Here is a 24,712-nt window from a genome sequence, read left to right on the forward strand (position 1 = left end):
GGATGATATTGGTTTTAAAGCCAAAAGTTCTTTTGTTTAAAAGCCATAAAATGTGTTGTGCCACAGTTACTTTATGAATAAAATAAAGGCAGTACTCACGCTACATGCATCATGGCTGCACTTCATACCACCGCTGATGCACACAATTACGGGGAAACACTTTTCCCCCATTCAAAACCTCATCTGTATTATCAGAAGCCTGTTAACATGTTAAAATCATCAGCAAAGGTAGTCTGACAGAACAAATTGCTTTTATGATCACTCAAGTGAGAGTTGCACAGCGCTACAACGCAGTGTTTCCCAAACTTCTGGGGACTCACTTTTTAAAAATGACAAACCATCGTGACCAAATTCACACAGACCTTATTTAAATTGTGAGAAGAGTGAATTTATAATAAAATAATAATAATAATCCTTACATTTATATAGTGCTTTTCTAGACACCCAAAGTGCTTTATATTGAAGGGGGTAGCTCACTTCAACCACCACCAATGTGTAGCACCACCTGGGTGATGCACCGTAGCCATTTTGCAGCAGAACGCTTTGCGATAAGAACCACGGGATCTTTAATGGCCACAGGGAGTCAGTCAGTTTAACGTCTCATCCGAAGGACGGCATCTCCTACAGCACAGTGTCCCCGTCACTGCACTGGGCCATTGATATTTGTTGTTTTCATTAGGCCCAGAGGGAAGACTGCTTCCTACTGGCCCACCAACACCACTTCCGGCAGCAACTCAGCTTTCCCAGGAGGTCTCCCATCCAGGTACTAGCCAAGCCCCTACCTGCTTAGCTTCCGTCATTTGGCAGAGCCAGGGTACATGTTGGTATGGCTTTGAACGTTCCTGGTATGAACGTACCTGACCAGTTTTACTGCCATTTCCGCATCGCCTCATATCATCTTAAATACATAAACCAGCCACTCCGAAGACATATACGTCTGATAAATCACAACTTGGTTTTATGCACGTGTGATTGAAAACATACACACATGTTAAATACTTCATAAATGAGACCAAATAAATGCAATTAGGCAGAGTTAACAGGCTATCTCGTGGTTTTTATCCATCCACCCACCCATTATCCAAACCACCGGGATCCAAACCATCCATCCAAACCCAAACCGGATCCAAACCAAAATCCAAACCTGGGATCCAAGCAATCCCAGCAGTTCATTTTTTTTATTTCCTCTCATAAATACTTTTTAAATGAGGCAAAGTAAGTGCGTTTATGCAGCGTTAACAGGCTCTTTTTTTTGTTGATCTCATCAGCAAAACAAACAGAATGTACGCTAGCCTTTCATACTAGATTCAACGTTATAATTACAATTATCAGAACAATACGAACATTCAGTACTACCAAAAACATGCTTCTTGCTGAGTTTTTTGAACTTCTCACGTCTATAATCAGAACAAGTAGGCTTGTGTTTAGGTGAACAGTCAACAATCAATTCCTTGACCACATCAGGTGTATTCCACGCCTAATCTCATCAGGCCCGTTTTGTGCTATGTACTTATTCTGAATATTATCTTTTTAGGCCTACTCCAAATATCCAATGGTGCATGTTAATTTTACTTCCACCTTGCTGATGTGATAGCTGGGCCTGCTTGCTGTGTAGTACAGCTTTCCAGTCCGGTGTACAAAAGAAGAGCGCAACACAGCGTTCAGTCTATTTCTGGCGGGAACTGTGAATGGGGTAGAAATACCAACGAGCTGCCCCGTGTGGCTCAAATGTGTACTGCAGATATAAATCTTAAATAAATGACTACGGAAGAAATACTGCAAATTCATTTGGCAACCCAAATAAAATCTGCTGTGACCCACCTGTGGGTCGCGACCCAGTCCCCGTAATTTGTAATACTGGGCTACACAAATAAAACCGACTTGACTTGGCTGCTATAACACCTTCACGATAATCGAAGCCAACATACTTAGGGCCAAAGAAAAAATCTAAGTCACAACCAAGCATGTTAGGACTCTGGTACCGGTAACCACTTCAGTACCTTCGTACAGAATAACACACAGAAGAGTCGAGACCTCAGCCACTCAACCTGTCAATCAGCCAGGTGGATGTACATGCCGGGCAGAGGGTAGCGTGTTTTCTGAGACACTTGTGTTAAATGGAAGAAAAACACAACTGTAGACTGTCAATGTGTGTCAATGTGTGTGTGTGTGTGTGTAAAAATTGAGGAACGGGTGTACCAAAATTGATGAAAGACAGATAGAAATGTACCAGGTCAGGGTAGGAAAACATTCCTGGTGCTTGTACGAGTCTTTGTATACTTTGAGTGCAATCAACAGCACAAATACCTGAGCACTGTGTTAAAAAGACACATCTGTCACTGGGCGAAACCCTCATCACCACCGTGCCTTCAATCGTGTCACACGCACACACACACACACACACACACACACACACACACACACACACACACACACAACCATGTCACCCTATACTTGTGGGGACCATTCATTGACTACATTAATTCCCTAGCCCATAACCTGAACCTTAACCATCATAACTACATGCCTAACCTTAACCTTAACCCCAACCTTACCCTAACCCTAATTCTAACCCTAACCCTAATCTTAACCCTAACCTTAACCTAACCCTAATTCTAACCTTAACCCTTACCCTAACCTTACCCTAACCCTAATTCTAACCTTAAGCCTAAAACCAAGTACCAACCCTAAAACACACCCTTTTCCTCATGGGGAGACATAAATGTCCCCACAAGGTGGGTGTGTTTTCCCCGTCAGGATAGAAAAACCTGGCACGTGTGTATGCACACTTCCTAACCAAACCCCTCCTCTCTACTTCTCTTTTTCTCTCCTCTCCTCCTTGTGTTCTCCCTTTCCTCCCTGTGTCCTCTGCCGGTCTTGAGCACAGAGACTTCTGGTGTTACCTGCTGGAAGCTTTCTCTCAGGTGGCTCTGGTCCTCTGGATGGCAGAACTCCAGGATGTCTTTCCCCAGCAGGTCCTGCACAAAAGAACACAACAGCCATTTAAGAGGCATTCACACCTGAAAAATAAACATTTCATTTGGCGTAGCCAGAATTTGTAATTTTTTTTGGGGAGGGGGGGGGGATTTTTCCCCCTCTTTTCCCCCCAGTTGTACCCGGCAAATTACCCCACTCTTCCGAGCAGTCCTGGTTGCTGCTCCGACCCCTCTGCTGATCCCACCCCCTGAACAGACGCCCCGGCTGACCAGAGGAGGCACTAGTGCAGTGACCAGGACACACACCCGCATCCTACTTCCCACCTGCAGACACAGCCAGTTGTATCTGTAGGGATGCCGGACCAAGCCGGCGGTAACATGGGGATTCGAACCGGCGATCCCCATGTTGGTAGACCGTCACTTATTTTTGAACTCCATAGTGTTCAGCAGGACTGTTTTCCCTGTTTTGATCACTTTTGTCCAAGGAGCACACTGCACACTGTTAGTAGCTGGCCAACTGAGACCCACTTTCTACCTGTACCCGAGACGGTTACCTGGGTTTCACTGAGCCCTATATCGCAGCACATCAACACCCCGATATTAACCCCACGAAGACAACAGCCTGGTTAAGAAGTGACCATATGGACAGCATCTTCAGATTCCCACAGCCCAAAGCCTTAACCGGACCAAACCATGGCAAAAAAATACACAAACTTCTGCAAGATGCATTTACACAAATAAAATATGTTTGCAATGACATGACGCTTGCCGCAGCTACCCAGCTTGTTAAGCACCATTACCAGGTGCCTCTCCAGTGAATCAGGTGCTTCACAGTGCCAGCTTCATGATGCAGGACTCTCTCCATTATAGAGCACCACTTTATGTAGAAATTCTCCCTCAGCTCAACAACCTCTCCCACAAATCCTGTGCACTCTTGTCCAGGATCTCTGCGTTGTGCAGGGGATAGCAGACATATCTTGCCAATGACCAACAAACAGAATCACCAACTCAATGTGTCTCCAATCTGGGAGATTTTGTTTCCCCTTTTTCTTTCCGGTGTGGACAGCACATCTTACAGCATAGGCGAATCATAACTAATAACACAAAACTGAAAGCCAGAAGTGTAAAAGAGAGAGAAACAGAGTGGGGACTACCTGTATAATGTGCAGGCAATCAGGCTATAACTAACCCAGTTTATGAACAACAATTTGAAATACTGCTCGGATCACCAAAACCAATCACATTTGCCATTAATGGAAAGCACTCGAGGGTGGCGTAGTGGTTAGCGTGGTTGGCTCACTGCAAGAAGGTCCTGGGTTCGAGCCCTGGGGTAGTCCGACCTTGGCGGTCGTCCTTTGCGTGAAGTTCGCATGTTCTCCTTGTGTCTACGTGGGTTTCCTGCCGATGGTCCGGTTTTCTCCCACAGTTCAAAGACGTGTAGGTCAGGTGAATCAGCCGTACTGAATTGTCCCTAGCTGTGAACGTGTGTGTGTGTGTGTTGGCCCCGTGATGGCCTGGCGGCCTGTACAGGGTGTCTCCCCGCCTGCCCCCCAATGACTGCTGGGATAGGCTCCAGCATCCCCACCACCCTGAGAGCAGGATAAGTGGCTTGGATAATGGATGGATGCACCTGACCATGTCATTGCTGCAAAGAAAAGTGCCAACATGTGACAGACAGCAGCATGAATTCAACACTGCCCACAGCACTCAACAATCACCCTTGGACTTGCAAAAAAAAAAAAGAGTCTGGGTGGCGTGGTGGTCTATTCCGTTGCCTACCAACACGGGGATCGCCAGTTCAAATCCCCGTGTTAACTCTGGCTTGGTCGGGTGTCCCGACAAACACAACTGTCAGTGTCTGCGGGTGGGAATCCGGATGTGGGTATCTGTCCTGGTCGCCGCATTGGCGCCTCCTCTGGTCGGTCGGGGCGCCTGTTCAGGGGGGAGGGGGGACTGGGGGGAGTAGCGTGATCCTCCTACGTGCTACGTTTCCCTGGTGAAACTCCTCACCGTCAGGTGAAAAGAAGCGGCTGGCGACTCCACATGTATGGGAGGAGGCATGTGGTAGTCTGCAGCCCTCCCCGGATCAGCAGAGGGGGTGGAGCAGCGACCGGGACACCTCGGAACAATGGGGTAACTGGTCAGATACAATTGGGAGGAAAAAGGGGGGGGGGTCCAACTCCTAATTTTACATTATGGGGTATGTTGTTCAGATCCAGTATTACGTCAGCCAATCGGAGAACCCAACTAACACTGTAGAGGTCTGTTGAAACAGCTTTAAGCGATGGAGTCCGTTCTCGTGGATCAAAAAAGAATCACTTGAACTGAAAAGAATTACTCGAATTTCTCGATTGCTCGGTCGTGCCGATTTGCCCTGTACAACAACATCAGGAATATTCGACCCTGCCTGTCTGAGCATGCAGCACAACTCCTGGTGCAGGCTCTTGTAATATCACGCATTGACCACTGCAACTCCTAGCTGGCCGGTCTCCCTGCATGCACCTTCAAACCTCTGCAAATGATCCAGAACACGGCGGCGTGTCTGGTCTTCAACCGACCCAGAACAGCACATGTCACTCCACTGTTCATATCCCTCCACTGGCTCCCAGTAGCTGCCTGCATCAAATTCAAAACCTTGACGCTCGCTTACAAAACAGCAACTAAAACGGCTCCCGCCTACCCGACTCCCTCATTCAGGTCTACACTCAGTCCAGCTCGCTACGCTCTGCCAATGAAAGACACCTGGCACTTCCATCACAACGGGGCCCCTAAGTCACCAGCCAGACTCTTCTCTTCTGTAGTTCCCCGGTGGTGGAACGAGTTACCAAAGCCATTCGATCCACTGAGTCCCTCCCCATCTTTAAGAAGAAGCTAAAGACCCAGCTCTTCCTCAAACACCTCCAGACCTGATGGTATAAAAAAAAAAAACCCAAACGCTTCTATGCACCCTATGCACTGCCTTTGTGCCCTGCCTGTTCACATCTAATTTCCTATCGGACTTGAACCTAGTTTTTTGGCACTTACTTGTGTTGTTGCCCCCTGACTAGATTTTTTGTTTTGTTGGTATTTTGATATACTTTATTTATCGCTGTGGGGAAATTACGCTCTGCATTTAACCCATCCCAGCTGTGTAGCTAGGAGCAGAGGCCAGCTGCCATGCCGGACCCGGGGACCAACTCCAGTTCGTCTTCCCATGCCTCCTGTCTGTGCCCCTGAGGCACAGACAGGAGTATTAACCCTAACATGCATGCCTTTTTGATGGTGGGGGGAAACCAGAGCACCTGGAGAAAACCCACCACAGACACAGGGAGAACATGCAAACTCCACACACAGGACGACCTGGGATGACCCCCCAATGTTGGACAACTCCGGGGTTCGAACCCAGGACCTTCTTGCTGTGAGGTGACAGCGCTAACCGCTGGGCCACCGTACCGCCAAATCCTTGCTTCCAATCCAGTCCGTGCCACCTAGATCCCTGCTTGTGTTGTATTAACCTTCAGATGTGTGTTGTGTTGCATAAAAGCGTCTGCTATATGAAACTGTAACATTGTAACACAGTGGGATATCTGCTATATGAAACTGTAACATTGTAACACAGTGGGATATCCGCTATATGAAACTGTAACATTGTAACACAGTGGGATATCCGCTATATGAAACTGTAACATTGTAACACAGTGGGATATCCGCTATATGAAACTGTAACATTGTAACACAGTGGGATATCTGCTATATGAAACTGTAACATTGTAACACAGTGGGATATCTGCTATATGAAACTGTAACATTGTAACACAGTGGGATATCTGCTATATGAAACTGTAACATTGTAACACAGTGGGATATCTGCTATATGAAACTGTAACATTGTAACACAGTGGGATATCTGCTATATGAAACTGTAACATTGTAACACAGTGGGATATCTGCTATATGAAACTGTAACATTGTAACACAGTGGGATATCCGCTATATGAAACTGTAACATTGTAACACAGTGGGATATCCGCTATATGAAACTGTAACATTGTAACAGTGGGATATCTGCTATATGAAACTGTAACATTGTAACAGTGGGATATCTGCTATATGAAACTGTAACATTGTAACACAGTGGGATATCCGCTATATGAAACTGTAACATTGTAACACAGTGGGATATCTGCTATATGAAACTGTAACATTGTAACACAGTGGGATATCTGCTATATGAAACTGTAACATTGTAACACAGTGGGATATCCGCTATATGAAACTGTAACATTGTAACACAGTGGGATATCTGCTAAATGAAACTGTAACATTGTAACACAGTGGGATATCCGCTATATGAAACTGTAACATTGTAACACAGTGGGATATCTGCTATATGAAACTGTAACATTGTAACAGTGGGATATCTGCTATATGAAACTGTAACATTGTAACAGTGGGATACCTGCTATATGAAACTGTAACATTGTAACACAGTGGGATATCCACTATATGAAACTGTAACATTGTAACACAGTGGGATATCCGCTATATGAAACTGTAACATTGTAACACAGTGGGATATCTGCTATATGAAACTGTAACATTGTAACACAGTGGGATATCTGCTATATGAAACTGTAACATTGTAACACAGTGGGATATCCGCTATATGAAACTGTAACATTGTAACACAGTGGGATATCTGCTAAATGAAACTGTAACATTGTAACACAGTGGGATATCCGCTATATGAAACTGTAACATTGTAACACAGTGGGATATCCGCTATATGAAACTGTAACATTGTAACACAGAGGGATATCTGCTATATGAAACTGTAACATTGTAACACAGTGGGATATCCGCTATATGAAACTGTAACATTGTAACAGTGGGATATCTGCTATATGAAACTGTAACATTGTAACACAGTGGGATATCCGCTATATGAAACTGTAACATTGTAACACAATGGGATATCTGCTATATGAAACTGTAACATTGTAACACAGTGGGATATCTGCACAACAATAGCCCCAAGAGCACACCACGGGCAAACATTAACTGTCACTGCTGTTTCAAGGACAGGAGGGAAACGGGTGCAAAGGGACACTCACCTGCAATCTACAACAAAGGGATGATTACGGAGAGGAGGATACGTTACCATCTTATTTACACAATGTTACACTGATTGTATACAGAATAAAAGTTAAATAGTCCTTAACATAACTATCCATCCATCCATCCATCCATTATCCGAACCGCTTATCCTGCTCTCAGGGTCGATGGAGCCTATCCCAGCAGTCATTGGGTGGCAAGTGGGGAGACACCCTGGACAGGCCGTCAGGCCATCACACAGCCCCCCCCCCCACCACACACACACATTCACACCTCGGGACCATTTAGTACGGCCGAGTCACCTGACCTACATGTCTTTGGACTGTGGGAGGAAACCGGAGCACCCGGAGGAAACCCACACAGACACAGAGAGAACATGCAAACTCCACACAGACCCGGGACGACCCCCAAGGTTGGACTACCCCGGGGCTCGAACCAGGACCTTCTTGCTGTGAGGTGACCGCGCTAACCACTGCGCCACCGTGCCGCCTTAACAGAACTAACACAATGTAAATGGCTTAATTGGGTCGTTGTCTTATTTGGAACAGGGATTTTAATCAGGTTACTGTGTGTACGTAAACAGTCATTTACATATGCAGCCTGGAGCTGCGCCCGAGAAGGAACCACCGAGGGCGGTCTGACAGGACACGGAAGCGGGGCAGGCTAGGCTAACTGCTAGCCCATGCAGACCGGCAGTTCCGACAGTCATCCTGGCTGGCGTTCGTTCTCTTGGACAGAGATTTTTTTTGTTTTTGTTTTTTGATATGGTGGATATATGTGTTTTTGTAGTTTGGATATGTGTGTTCTTTTAGTTTTTGGCTGTGTTTTTGTCTTTGTGTTGCACTGCTGAGGGCTGGGGAAAATGACATTTCGTTTCATTTCATGTACGCAAGTGCCCGAAATGAAGTGACAAATAGATGTTCCTGATATCCTTTTTTCCCTTCCTTTCTTTCTTTCCAGTGACGTGAAAGGGGGGGAAAAAAGGTTCAATGCAATTTCAACCGGTGAAGTTTCTGGAAGCCGTGCCGGAGAAAAACTGTTTAAAATATCCTATTTACTTTGCACCCCTTGGAGACATAAGTTCTGAATTTGAAACTGGAGACTGTCCTCAAAAGCCTGTTTACTTCTCCTCGCGTAAAGCGAACAATTTGTCTGCGGGTAGAAACAAAGGTCGACAAGGTGAGAAGCTGAGAGGCCAGAGGAATGCTGGGACATATCAGTCCAAAGTGCAAATGTTCTCTCACTTCATTCCCACTTCACATGGGCCCAGCTGTGGGACGTCTGAAGAATATCAGGATCGTCTCTGAGAAAACACACACCCACTGAAGAGGAGTCATGCACGCCTTACTTCAAAAGCATGTTACCAGCATGGTATGAAAACAAGACCGCCGTATCGTCCGAGGTCACACAACACAACGTAAGGACTCATCCTCAGTGCAGGTTAAGTGTGACTTACTGGAGACTAAAGTAGCTTTGAATTAAAAACCACGTGGAAAAAAAACAGGATTAAGTGACTACAGGAAAGTTCCCTGTCCTTCTTTTCAAACCCCCCCCCTTTTCTCCCCAATTGTATCCGGCTAATTACCCCACTCTTCCGAGCCGTCCCGGTAGTTGCTCCGCCCCCTCTGCCAATCCGGGGAGGGCTGCAGACTACCACATGCCTCCTGCAATACGTGGAGTCACCAGCCGCTTCTTTTCACCTGACAGTGAGGAGTTTCACCAGGGATCACGTTATTCCCCTCCCTCCCCCCCGAACAGGCGCCCCGACCGACCAGAGGAGGCGCTAGTGCAGCGATCAGGACACATACCCACATCCAGCTTCCCACCCATTCTACACCCGCGGACACGGCCAATTGTGTCTGTAGGGTGTTACCGTGTGGATTTGAACCGGCGATCTTCGTGTTGGTAGGCAACGGAATAGACCGCCATGCCACCGGGACACCCTCTTCTTTTCAAATATTTGAGTTGTTGGTGGACCTCCGTGTTGGTGCTATTTGTGTAGGTTATACATAGCGGCGAACACAACTGTTGTGCACCATTTTTTTTTGGGGGGGGGGGGGGATCAGAGGTTACAATTTCTAATATTAATAAATAATATGTAAATTCTACTGCATGCCTGAAGACTAATTCAAAGCTCCTTGAATGCTCCAATCCCCCTTCGCTTACACAAATCCATCTTGCGAGATAGAGGCAAGTTGCAATCCAAAATAAAAAAAAAAAAATCATTCAGTTCTTGCAACTTTTTCCCCCACAGGAAACAAAGAAATGCATATTTTCCACATTATGTACTTTTATTACGTTTAAACTACAAGGTCCCTGTGCTGTACTGTGCTTACCTGAGGCTGATAACCAATTACGTTGATGCAGCGTGGGTCGACGAAGGTGATGACACCGTCCGAGTTGTGACGTGACAGGAACTCTGTGGGCACCGACAGGCCGTTCATATCCATGGAAACAGGAGAACTGGTCACCTGAGAGGGAATAGGCAGCATGATGGCGGCTACATATCCAACGGCACAAGCCAATAACAAGCAACCGGGAGAAGCCAGTTTTCACTGCACGAAGGTGGAACATTTATTTATTTATTTTAATTTTTAGTTTTTTTTCCCTCCCCGTTTTCTCCCATGTTGCATCTGGCCAATTAGCCCACTATTCCGGGCCGTCCCAGTCACTGCTCCACCCCCTCCGCCGATCCGGGGAGGGCTGTAGACTACCACATGCCTTCCCTGATACATGAGGAGTCACCAGCCGCTTCTTCTTTTCACCTGACAGTGAGGAGTTTCACCAGGGGGGCATAGCACGTGGGAAGATCACGCTATTCCCCCCAGTTCCCCCTCCCCCCTGAATGACCAGAGGAGGCACTAGTGCAGCGACCAGGACACATACCAACATCCGGTTTCCCACCCGCAAACACAGCCAATTGTGTCTGTAGGGGATGCCTGACCAAGCCAGAGGTAACACGGGGATTCGAACCGCCGATCCCCATGTTGGTAGGCAACGGAATAGACCGCTATGCTACCCGGACGCCCACTTCTTGCTAATTTCACTGACATTTCTCACTGAAAGACCTGACAATTTGAAATATACATATATACACACACACACACACACACACACACACACACACACACACACACACAAACAAACACATGAACTTGAACACATTTTTAAAAACAAATACTGAGATTTGAATAAGAGCTGTACCATTAAGTCCATCTGTGTTCAATTTGGGGCTCCGGCTTAATTATTCTTTTCATTTATCTATTATTTTTCCATTAACTGAATTTACTTCCTAAAACAGATAAATTGTCAAAAATAATGAGAAAGGCCCATTATTAGTCCCCAGAACCCAAAGTGATTTTTTAAATCTGTTTACTTAGTCAAGACCAGCAGCCAAAAACCCCTGAAGTCTTCACTTCATGGTGGCATGAACCAGAGGACAACAAGCAGGCACTGGCAATAGTGAAACTGTAACTGACAAATGTGTATATATATCACAAATACATACGTTAATCAGCCCAGTAGTGGTTCTTAACCACAGCGTTGGGACCATGTGTATTATGATTAAGTACCCGACTCATCTTTTAACACACGCCTGACAAACTGCAACGGTTACTGTGCTCGTACATTGCCAGCGCCTGTGCTGAAGTTTGACGGAGCTGCTGTATTTGATCTTAAATGATTTTGTGTGGCCAACGCCGTCAACTTTACTTCCTGAAGCTCTGCAGAGGCCGGAGGAGTGAGACCACAGGCTGGACATGTGTGTTGCATTACTGAGCCCGGCTTCCTATGCAGCGCTCACACAGCGGCCCCATGGCTTTCTGGGAAAGGCGTGCGAGGCTGGAGGGGTCAGGTTTAGATGAGGCCGCGGGAGCTCAGGCTGGACAGATTAGCGATGTCACTAAAACGGGATGAGATGTGGGGGAGGTGTCAAGAGGGCACGCTCCCTCCGGCCCGCCGACGCTATAATCCTTAATGAACTGTAATTTTCTCCAAATCTCAGTTCAGGGAAGGACAAAAGCAATTATGTGCTCGCCAATTTATAGCACACAGAAACACACGGCGACTCAACCACCTACGCACAAGAGTCTTCAGGATTCTCCAACTGGTTTCTCCGTTGACTGAAGCAACGGGACAGAAGAGGTTCGGTTTCAAACACACACACACACACACACACCTGCAGTCTTCCGATGGCTACTAGGCAGTATTTGCTGGTCTGTCCCGCCTCCGTGTCTTCATCTGGTATAGTCATACCTTACAGAAGGAGCAGAGAGAGAAAGGGATGTTATCGTGGGTAAGATGAGATGAGATCGAGCAGACAGGAAAAAAGAAAGAAAGAGGGATATGTTAAATTCTAAACTTTTATTTCCACATCTATTATTTGAACTTTGCGACGTGGCGAGGTAATCTCCTGCCCGACAGCACCACCTCGCTACCGCAATGATGTATGAGTCATGATTTCTTCATCAGGCCCCCTCGCAGCGATATAAATCTCGCGGACGTTGCCAGTCCCCCTCATAATTCACCCGATTCACATATCATTGACCACATAATTCAGCGAGGCGAGAGAGAGGAAAGTTAGAGGGAGACGGGGGGGAAAACATCGATAACGTTTTGAAATCAGTTTTCAATGATTAAATCTCGCTTTGTTCCCTCAACAGCCCTTCCAGAACAAACAGGCACCGCAGCACAACGGCTCACCGCCACTTTGTAAGTCGGGTGTCTTTGTCATCTAAAAGTACACTTTAATTGAACTGTATTTTGTTTAATGTCTAAGTAATGAAGCTTGACCGACAGTGGGATTGCTGATAGGGATGCACTGACAGATATCACTTGTTCACCGTCTATCTCGATTTTGAGTACAATTGTTTTGGTTATCGGCTGATACCCCAATACTGGTGCAGACTTAGACCACTATAGTGGGGTCTATGGACAAAATGATTTAAAGCAACATTATGCAACTTTTTCACCTTAAAATTGCAGCTTCAAAATCATTTTGATAGTACACTGACTTGTAATAGGGAGAATGGTGCCCCTTTCATCCCCACTCCGCACCCCGAATGCCTGTTCTTGCGCTATGTAACTTGAGTTGAGCAGGTACGAGTGACTTTTTTTCCTAGGATGGTGACGGCATGACCCACTCTACCTCGCCTTGACTGGCTAGTGCTCGTTGCCTTCGATGGTTGGTTTGGTTAGGTTTCGGCATGAGGGGTGAGACTGGTTAGGGTAAGAATATCAGGGTAATCCAACCAGAAGCAGAGTAGGGCAGCTCATGACTTCGCCATCCTAGGAAAAAAAGTATCACTCGCAGGAGATCGTACCCACTCAACCCAAGTTACATAGTGCAAGGACAGGCGTTCAGGGCACGGAGTGGGAATGGAAGAAGCACTATTCTCCCTATTACAAGTCAGTGTACCATCAAAATGATTTTGAAATGTGTCACAAGGGGTTCAACAACCAGACTTCATAAAACATGGGGTCCTTTCTTTAAATCTGTTAAGGAACTGCGGTCACTTGACATCCCATAAAGCATTTGGTAGTACTTGGGGTAATCTATTTACATGTGCGGTGATATGGGTGTCTCCCTTAACTATTTTTTTTTACCATTCTATTTTCTGTATAATCTATAATTTTATTTTATAATATTGTTTATTTGTCTTGAGTATACAAGTTGTGTTTTTTCTAACTGGCTAGGCGACTAGGCTATATATTTTTTTTCTATGTAAATTTTGGTTGCTGTTTTTTTTTCTGTAAATATAAATATTGATTTCATATATGTATATACAATATTTTGATTGTAAAATTTCAATATAAACGTTGTGGAAAAATTATTTTGAAGCTGTTAAGGTAAAAAAGTTTAAAAAAGATTTAAAAAAAAGTAAACTTTAATTTTTTTTAATTTTAAAAAAGTGGAAAAAAAGCGAAAGGTTTTTTTTAAGGTAGAAAACGTTGCATAATGTTGCTTTAAGATAGAATCAGTTTTTTTTTACCCCCACCAAATTCAGGAATATAGGCTTCCATGTGCAAAAAATGCAGTAAATCAAGCCATTTTGCTTTTATTTACGCCATGTTACCCGTGGCTTTTAGTACTGGATTTTAGTCTTGGGTAAAATCTCTGATACCTATGCTCCATTTTAGCCTAGTATCAGCCCAATATCTGATACCGGTACCGGTCTCAGTGCGATCCCGAGCTGCTGATATTTTCCACTGACCTTCTGCGGGATACAGAGGTTTATACGGTTGAGTCACTTGGAGAGCACTGAGGTCACTATCTGTTATTCTTCATAACAGTGGAGGGGAAGGACAAAGTACTGGGGACCATATTGCATCAATCAAAAGCCACAGGAATGTTTCAACAAGTTTGAAGATATGATCCAATGTGCTGTGTGACCTGCTGTAATTAAGGACACAACTGAAGGGATCGTGATATATTTTACAAATTCTTTGCCAATTAGCATATTTTCTGCCCTTAATGATGCTACATGCTGAAGCACTCCATCACAGGGGAAAAGACTTTGTCCTTGTTAATACCTACATTCCTACCCGCTAACGTCAATACAATGACCAGATGGTCACTGGACCAGCTGCCTGGTTGTACCATGGTACAAAGCATCTGTTGTGCGCTCGAGGGTGTTTGTGTACAATTACTGTTATGCATATCTGTTAATTTCTGTCCTCTTTTTGGATCACTGTTCACCAACCTTGAAGAACACGTCAAGATGTAGACACACATAGCACGTGGGGGTGTCAGACCTGGGAAAATTCCAGTGCCGTTTTAAAAACAGGATGAGTTTTATTTCTGTGATGCTCAGCGTTGCTCAACTTAAGACCTGTGACTCACCACAGCATCTCATCTAGAAACCAACAGGTTTATCAACACATCTCAGGGTGAATTTCCACACCGACAGGGGTTAATAACAACCCCCCCCGCCGCAGACACAATGTGTGTGTGTGTGTAGTAAACAGAGTGCCAACAGATCTGGTGTGCCGTCCAGCGTTCCCACTCTTCCCAAGCCGAGACCTCAGTATGTGATTTTAAAGCTGATTATGACCCTGATTTGGCAGTGACTGATTTTCAAGATCGCGGAGAGTCTGTGCAGAACGGGGGGGGGGGGGGGGTGTCACCATGAACAGTCAGCTCACATTATTTTGTTGTTTGCAGGCTTGTCCCGTGATCGAGCATTCAACTCGCCACAACAACATCAACCATGATTCATTTGTGACTAAATCTGAACAAGTCTGACCTTGTTGGCAAGTGTGTGTCAAGCATCTAAAACTGCAGTCGTAACAAGTGTGTCGAGGACTGTAGTCTGCGAAAGTTAAGTTATTAAATGTGTCAGTTCCAAGTCAGTTGACACTTAACAAGTCTTCTAGTATGTTCCTGGCTTTACAAAATCATTTTCCATTTGAATCTAGCTTGGATATGCATGACAGCTGTTGCCCAGAGAGGGCCATATTCTTTATTAAACTATCAATGGAGGTCTCACTACAACCCTTACGGAGGGACTGATCAGCTCTCTCACGTGCACCTGCACATGCACACACCCACACAGCTTTTGACACCATCCATCTATTATCCAAGCGCTTATCCCAATTGGGGTCACGGGTGTCGGAGCCTATCCCAGCAGTCATTGGGCGGCAGGCAGGGAGACACCCTGGACAGGCCGCCAGGCCATCACAGGGCTGACACATTCACACCTAGGGACAATTCAGTACAGCCGATTCACCTGACCTACATGTCTTTGGACTGTGGGAGGAAACCCACGCAGACACAGGGAGAACAGGCAAACTCCACAGAGGACGATCTGGGATGACCTCCAGGGTTGGACAACCCCTGGGTTTGAGCCCAGGAACTTCTTGCTTTTTTTTGCCTTCTTGTGGTTTTGACACCAGAGCATACAAATCACCACCAGTCTTTAATCGGACTATAACTTTTAGATGCTCACTGAACACACCGCCCAAACTACAGGTTCAAATTCAAGTTTCACTTTATTATCACTGACATATAAAAAGAACCGTGTACCTCCGAATTCACTGAAATGCATGGGCCCTGGCTCTCTCAGCCCTTACAACTATACATAAGGAACTAATAAATAATAAAAACAAGTAGTAAGAAATTAGAAATCCCACTCAATAATAAATCACTGAGGTTATGTAAGGTGCCTACCGTTGATTATTCTGACTTCCTGGGGGCAAAAACCGTTTTGAGGCAGCTGGTCCGCGAGAACAGACCGTGGCGCCAACCGATGGCGACACTCTACGAGCTTCTCTCTCCCTTGTACTAGTTTTTGCATGAGCATACTGCCCAAACTTCCAAGCACCGATGTGGAATTTTGGCAGCTTTGGAGCATAAAAATGCAATCTCGGCAAAAAATTACACTAAAAATATGCCATCTGAAGTGGGTGAAATACAATCTTATAAACTAACTTCACAATTTTCTAGGACCTCACTATTTCTTGGACATTTGATCAGATTTATAATTTTCGAAGTGACTTCCATGGAAAACTAGTCTACATCCAGGTTTTCCAGTTTGCGTAGGAACCTTGTCTGACCCTGTATGTGTCATGTCCACTCTATTGTGAACAAATTTCCCCCGCACCCCCCTTCTCCCAAATTGTACCCGGCCAATTACCCCACTCTTCCGAACCGTCCCGGTCGCTGCTCCACCCCCTCTGCCGATCCGGGGAGGGCTGCAGACTACCACATGCCTCCTCCGATACATGTGGAGTCGCCAGCCGCTTCTTTTCACCTGACAGTGAGGAGTTTCACCAGGGGGACGTAGTGTGCGGAAGGATCACGCTATTCCCCCCAGTTCCCCCTACCCCCCGAACAGGCGCCCCGACCAACCAGAGGAGGTGCTAGTGCAGCGACCAGGACACACACCCACAACTGGCTTCCCACCCGCAGACACAGCCAATTGTGTCAGTGTCAGGTAATGCGGAGATTCGATCCGGGGATCTCAGTGTTGTTAGGCAATGGAATAGACCGCCACGCCACCCAGACGCCCTCATTGTGAACAAATTTGATCTGATTTCAGTCACCACTACTGATAAAATGGTAGCTGAAGCATCCCAGCTCAAATCACCATGCTATGTTACGGCCTGCTGTGGTACACAGAGCACACACAGCCGCTTATGTGTAGCCGCGCTCAAGTCCTGTTTTTGAACATTCTGTACACCAAAGCTGGTCTACATCTGGCCAGATCACAGTAAGGAAAACGGCCTGGTGGGGGATCACTACAGTTGGAGACTTAGGATGTGTGTGACTGTATGTGTACCAGCAGGGGGCCAAGCTTTGATGTAGCCGGTGCAGTGAACCACAGAATACTGAGCCTCCCCTTCCTTTGATGGTCCAAGGCCATTCCTGTTAATGAAAAGCAGAAATCACGTGCACACACACACACACACACACACACACACACACACACACACCCCGAATTCAGTACCAATATACAGGGCTGAAACATAAGACCCATGCTTTAGCAGTTTTTTTGTAAAATACACGCTGGTAGAAAATGAGTTAAAGCATGAGATTGAGGGATGCTGGGTAGGGGGTAAGATGGATCATGGAAGAGAAATAGTCATAAATAGGAAAACCAAGTGAGAAAGAAAGAAGGAAGCTAGGAAAGTAATGAGTTGAAACTGCTGGAAAAGGAAGAGAGGAAGACAAATCAGGGTGTTTCGCTTTACCTGTATCTCTTTCTCATGTTGGACAGACGATTTAAAGAGATGTGATCCAAAGGAGCACTGCCGCATCTGAGAACACACACACACACACACACACACACACACACACACACACACACACACACACACACACACACAGGACCATTACATTTCTAATATAGTCTTGTGGTGGGTATTAGCTACAAGTACCTGCAAGGGGGCCAAGGCACACAACGGATGCCATTTAGCAGCTCACCAAATCCAAGGTTTTGACAAAGGTGAAATGTAACCACAACCTATAAAAATGGTCAATCCACAACACTGCTGCTCTGCTGGAGCTCTGGCAGTCCGGAATTTGCTGTTGCTGTGGGGTTTGGAGCACATCTCTACAACCACAAGCCCTCGATCTGAAATATGAGCCCAATTACAGACCCTCATTCACTGCTAGACTTTATTCAATGAAACAAAATCGGAGACGGCGCTTGCGTCTTCTTGATGCAGATGACGACTTCCACATTTGGTATTCTCTTGTGGAATGCTGTCACGTGAGTTCTACAGAAGGTGAATGTTACGTAAGGTGGCCTGGGGCAAATAAAGGCTTCCCTGAAATGTTATTGAGCGTGGGGGACATGGTGTGCTTCCCTGAACCATGTTCATGTTTGTCACAGTTGTTAACTGCTTGCAAGCTTTCTCTTTCAGACAGTCCTGTCAGCACACTCTTTTAATTTACAGACACCCCTAAAAAGCTTCACAACAGAGGAAACACTAGACCTAAAAATTCCTAACGGTATAATTCAATTGTTATTGCGTGATTATAAGGACCATGTGTCACTGGATCATACAAAACAAGCCTAAGAAGCTGCTTATGAAAAATAAAAATAAAGAAAACTATCTTTATGAACCTTTTCAATCGGCTTTAAGGGCCTGTCACGCCACTGAAACTGCTCTGACCATAGTGGTGAACGACTGTCTACTAGCTTTGGACTCTGATTCCACTTCTGTGCTTCTGCTACTGGACCTCAGTGCATCCTTTGACAGCATTGATCCCTGTATACTACTGGACAGAATAAATTGTAATTTTGGGGTCTCTGGCTTTGCTCTTTCTTGGGTAAGTCCTACTTATATGGAAGAACATATTGTGTATACTATAATAATATCACATCAAACTTCTCTAATATTAAATATGGTGTACCTCAGGGCTTGGTTCTTGGCCCTCTACTTTACTCACTTTATGTTTCACCTCTTGGCCAAATTATACGCAGTCAGGGAATAGATTTCCATTGCTATGCAGCTGATACTCAGCTGTATGTGCCTATAAGGACAGATGATTGTACTTAAATGACTAATTTAGAGGCCTGCTTGGCTGCTGCGAAAAATTGGATGTCACTAAAATTTCTGCTTTTAAAGTCGGCTAAAACTGAGATGCTGGTCGTTGGCCCTGCTACACACAGACACCAATTTGATCAAGTAAAAATAACAACTGAAAACTCTGTGATTTCAAGTGTGGCAGCCAAAAATCTTGGTGTTATGTTTGATCCCGGCCTTTCCACATTAAAGAGATCACCAAGACTGTCTTTTTTCACTTACGTAACATAGCTAAAAATTCGGTCTTTCCTGTCCGTGTCTGATGCAGAGACTAATACATGCATATGCTTCATCCAGACTTGATTACTGTAATGTTGTTTTCAGGTCTGCCACATGCTAGTACCAAATGTCTTCAGATGGTTCAGAATGCTGCAGCTAGAATGCCAACAAAAACTAGGAAGTTTGACCATATTACACCAATTCTTGCCTCCCTTCACTGGTTTCCTATCCATGTTAGATCAGACTTCAAGGTGCTTCTGCTGACTTATAAAATCCTAAATGGGCTTGACCCAATGCCCCCATCATACCTGTTTGATCTCCTTAAACGATAAATTCCATCTTGAGCTCTTTGCTCTCAAAATACAGGGCTCCTGTGTGTACCCAAAGTTAAAAAGAAGTCAGCTGTTGGCAGGGCCTTTTCCTATCAGGCCCCGTTCTTGTGGAATAACCTGCCTGCTTCCGTCAGACAATCAGAGTCTGTTGAGTCCTTTAAATCCAAACTTAAAACTCATCTTTTTGCCTTAACCTACAATTAGTTGCCTTTGAATTGAATACTTCATGACCTGTGCTGCATGGTGGGTCAGTTTCTGTCTCAATGGATTTCCAAAACACTGTTCTGCCGACAAGATTATATAGTATAGATTTATTGAGTATCGCACACTTTTCTCTTCTCTCACATGTGTTTTCTCTCTCTAAATTATGTCTTCTCCTTTCTCTTCCCCTGTGTATGTGAATGGTGTGATATGAGTCTCCCTTATGTACATGTGTAGTCTGTCTTCATCCCAGGTCTCCATGGTAATGGGGGTCGCCACCTGGACACTAATTGGCATCCTCCTCTTCACAGTTTTTATAAATCTTATAAAGCCATATAAATTTGTTATCCTTTGAGTGGCTGTTGCAGCTAGAAAAGTGCTATATAGAATGCAAATTGTATTGCATTGACTGCACTGACTGATCCTGTTTCAATGTTGTATCCTTCTCTCACTCCGATGTGTGACTAATGTTTTTTCTTGTCTCTTCTCCCCTGTATGTGAATGGTGTGACGTGAGTCTCCCCTGTATGCATGTGTACTCTGTCTTCCTGCCAGGCCTACATAGTGATGGTGGTCACATGGCTAAGGTCCTAGGCTGTTCCGGACGCATCTGGGCACTGCTTGGCATCCTTCTCATCATCTTCCTCTTCTTTTGGTTCACTCCGTTTCTCAGGGGCCGCCACAGTGGACCCCACAGTCCCTCGCGAGGGCACAGCACCAATGGCAGCCACCACCAATCCGGGCCTCGACCAATCCCGCATGGATTCTTGACCGACCCCTATGGTCTTGTCAATCCGCATAATGATTTGGCTAAATTTTATGTCCGATGCCCTTCCTGACACAACCACTAATCCTATGGATGAGGACACAGGTAAAGCGCTGGATGCCATACCAGTATTCACGGACTTGTGCCCATGCCTGTCGCCAAGCATCTTCCTCATCATGTTCTTCCTATATCTTATAAATTCCATTATAATTCTATTATCCTCTTTCAATTTTGTATTTTGTAAATTGCGTTTTATTCCATGCACACAACATCCATTGCATGTCTGTTTGTCTTGGGAGAAAGATCCTTCCTCTGTTGCTCTCCCTGAAGTGTCTTCCTATTTTTTTCTCCCTGTTAAAGCTTTTTTTTTTGGTAGTTTTTTTTTTTAAGGGAGTCATCCTTTATCCAATGCGAGGGTCCAAGGACAGGATGTTGTATTGCTGTAAAGCCCACTGAGGCAAATCTGTAATTTGTGATATTGGGCTATTCAAATAAATTGACTTGACTTGTGATGCTTACATAGCAATATATACACAAAGAGAACTACATTAATTACATCAATATCTGGTGTAAGTGTTTAAGATTACCTTTAATTTATCAACATTAATTGCATTATTTAGCCTAGATACATTGTTTGCATTGGTGCCTGGGCTGATGCCACCAAATTTTCTGTCATCTGATATGTCACAACCCTTTTCTTCTGGCTAAAATGACCATGATGAGTGTCCCTCATGTAGAGCTTGGTGGTACAGAAAAAAAAAATCATCATCGCACGAGTCTATGAATTCTTCAAGATCTTCAGAGCACTCAGTTACTGAGAAGCTTCATGGGAATATTTTGTATGGACATACAGAATAAATTACAACTTACAACATACACATGCAAGAGATGTTAGTGTCCACTGTTAACCTCCCCTTATGTGGAATTCACAAAACTGGTTCCAGAAGAGACAAAACCTGAGCAGTGTAAATTGAGTCACACACATGGGCCAAAATCCAACAGACGGAAATAATTACTGGACTTACACTATGTGGCGGCCATAGAGACTGTAATTATCTACCGAGTATGGAAACACTAAAAATTTGACCAATAACTCTGGGGATAACAAATATGCACGTCGTCACATCAGGAGGGAAAGAACGGGGCTTTAAGTTCACATGGTGTGAAATTGGTCACGGGTGCATACGCACCCCAATTTGAAAACCAGGTGTGAATCATAGACTGCACTACTGGTCAGTAATGTAGTATACACGATGTTACACCTGTTTAGGTTTTGAGCTAATGTCCATTCATCCATCCATTATCCAAACCGCTTATCCTGCTCTCAGGGTCGCAGGATGCTGGAGCCGATCCCGGCAGTCACTGGGCGGCAGGCGGGGAGACACCCTGTGGACAGGCCGCCAGGCCATCACAGGGACGACTCACACACTCACACCTAGGGACAATTTAGTATGGCTGATTCACCTCACCTACATGTCTTTGGACTGTGGGAGGAAACCCACCCAACCACGGGGAGAACATGCAAACTCCACACAGAGGACAACCTGGGATGACCCCCAAGGTTGGACAACCCCGCGGTTTGAACCCAGGACCTTGTTGCTGTGAGGTGACCCCGCTAACCACTGCGCCACCATGCCGCCTAAGCTAATAATGTCTACCAAGCAAATTCCTCTCCAGTACTCCTCCCCAAATTGTAGCTGAAATTTCCCACGCACCTTTTCCTCACTTTGTGTCAGCAACAATTCAACTTGTGCTTGATTTTGATTGTCAAGCCTATTGTTACAGGTATATTATGATTAATAGTCAAATAGAAGCTTAAATACAGCAATTAATCACATACAAAGCACTGCTCCAACAGCATCTGTGAGTGGTTCATTACTGAGACAGCTCTACAAGGCAGAAAATTCCTACTCTCTTAAGCATTTTGAAGGTCTTACTGTTTGCCTTCCCCCTCACATAAAGCCTTAAAGCTCTCTGTTCATCATTTAAACTGGTTTACAAGTTGAGCTTAGCATGCAGCGCTTTCTTCGCAAGACACTAAGAAATCCAAAGTTTATCTGAAGAATAGGACTCCCAATTTCCTTTCTGCATGCTTGCTTTCAGAGAGGAAGTTGTTCACTTCAGGATGAGGCTAGTCTTACCAGAAAACATGATGATGGAATCACTGCCTACTCGGTGTCTTTATAAACAACACAGCAGTGACTTCATATAAGTGAGTCATGTATTTCCTGAATGTGTATCTAAGTGGGTATTAGAAAAAAAAATCATTATGTAAGTGTTAAAAATAAAGTATAGCCTTGAAACACTTCCTAATGGAAAATTCCAGTGTTTTTTGGGGTTTTTTTTACAACCTGGATGTTATTTAAGTTGTTTTTGCCATCATACATAGGGGTTATGACACCACTTTACTCACTGGATTCATTGTTTGTTGGACTATTTTGGATGAGGGAGCAACGCTTTACAGTGCGGTCTCACGGCACAACAGTACACGGGTGTCAGACATGTTTCCTGTCCAATTTAACCCAATTATCCAAACCACGTATTTTGAAGTCAAAAATGTCGGAAGTTATTACACAAAATATCCAATATTATCAACAATAGTCACCTGCAACGCTGGGCTACTTCCTGGTTCAGGAATGCAGGAATGAGCAGCCTATACTTACCTGGGGTAGTAGTAACCATCCATAGAGTACCCCACCAGCACAATGGAGAAGTCATAGATCATGGGGAAACATGGACACAGTCTAACGGAGACAATCTGGTGTATTTTTGTTGTTGAAAGTTCAGGTTTAAGGTTTGTGTTAAGGTTCCCCCTAAAATCCCATTGTAAAGCCAATCCAGCATTGGTACCGTGTCCAAAATCTCCAAAATCAAGCCAGTGAGTAAAATGATATCATAACCGATATGCATGACAGCAAAAACGCAGAAGCTAGGTTGTAAAAACATTGAATTTTCCTTTAAAGTCTACACGAGTTTGTGAGAACCAGGGGAAGTACAACATGAGTCAAAATCCGTTTAAACATGTGACACTTTTAGTGGACTCGCACCTCATGCGGCAGATGAACGAGCGTCGGGAGCCCATGCACATTCTCATGGAAGATTGCTGTCCCTCCTTCTTCACGGTGCCGGTCTTTAGGTCCAGAATGCGTCCTGTTAAAACACAAGCAATGGCTTGGCTTAAAGCGCTGCAGTAGAAATGAACACATACGATGACGCAAAAGAATTTATCCTAACAAACGTAGAGAAAGATACTGACAAACTTAAACATCCACCCACTGTCAACACGATGCCCGTTTATTTCTTCAGGCCCATTTCAATTAGCAGACATGTAGGAACACTAATGATCCTGTGAGAGTTAAATGAACCGAGGAGGAAGAAGAGAGGGCTCAAGCTGACAGTCTAATTCAGTTGAGCCTCAACAACTGGATTTTTTTTTCTTTTATGTCACTTCATCAGTTATGAAGAAACTTTTAAGGCTAGCTTGAATTTACTGGCATTAGGTGGTATGATTTATCAGAATCAGAAACACTTCATTTATCATTTACATCGCTTCCCCCAGCCCACAGCAGTGCAACACAAAGACAAAAACACATATCCAAAAACTACAAGAAGATATTTATCCATACTACCACGTATATATCCATCCATTATCTGAACCGCTTATCCTGCTCTCAGGGTCACGGGGATGCTGGAGCCTATCCCAGCAGTCATTGGGCGGCAGGCGGGGAAACACCCTGGACAGGCCGCCAGGCCATCACAGGGCCGACACACACACACACACAGGGAGAACATGCAAACTCCACACAGAAGGACAACCCCCAAGGTTAGACTACCCCTGGGCTCGAACCCCGGACCTTCTTGCTGTGAGGCGACCACGCTAACCACTGCACCACCGTGCCGCACAAAAATTAGGTTATGGATTGTAGCACAAAATCTCTTAAGCTGTGTCCAAATCACTCCTTATTTGCTGTGCAGTGCCCTATACTCACCTTCGTCCATTTTAAGTGTTCGAATTGTAACAGTAAAAGGTACTCACTATTTACTCTCAACAATTCCCATAATGCAACCTAAAATGTAGTGTCCAATGCATTTAAACTACTGTATGCTAAACATGCCACAATGCAGTGCTTCACC

At 44.8% G+C, this 24,712-nt stretch overlaps 1 protein-coding gene across 1 annotated transcript in view; it reads right to left on the reverse strand.

Annotated features, from left to right (window-relative positions):
* arnt2 (aryl-hydrocarbon receptor nuclear translocator 2) overlaps nucleotides 1-24,712 on the reverse strand; it is a 111,001-nt gene that overhangs the window by 45,840 nt on the left and 40,449 nt on the right. The window contains exons 6-11 of the mRNA XM_056278323.1: nucleotides 23,626-23,728; nucleotides 17,721-17,786; nucleotides 17,309-17,394; nucleotides 12,208-12,284; nucleotides 10,367-10,501; nucleotides 2,904-2,978 (exon numbers count right to left, since the gene is read on the reverse strand). Of these exons, the coding sequence (XP_056134298.1) occupies nucleotides 2,904-2,978; nucleotides 10,367-10,501; nucleotides 12,208-12,284; nucleotides 17,309-17,394; nucleotides 17,721-17,786; nucleotides 23,626-23,728 (542 nt within the window). The remainder of the gene's footprint in view (nucleotides 1-2,903; nucleotides 2,979-10,366; nucleotides 10,502-12,207; nucleotides 12,285-17,308; nucleotides 17,395-17,720; nucleotides 17,787-23,625; nucleotides 23,729-24,712) is intronic.

This window comes from Lampris incognitus, chromosome 4 (assembly GCF_029633865.1).
Source record: "Lampris incognitus isolate fLamInc1 chromosome 4, fLamInc1.hap2, whole genome shotgun sequence".
NCBI lineage: Eukaryota > Metazoa > Chordata > Actinopteri > Lampriformes > Lampridae > Lampris > Lampris incognitus.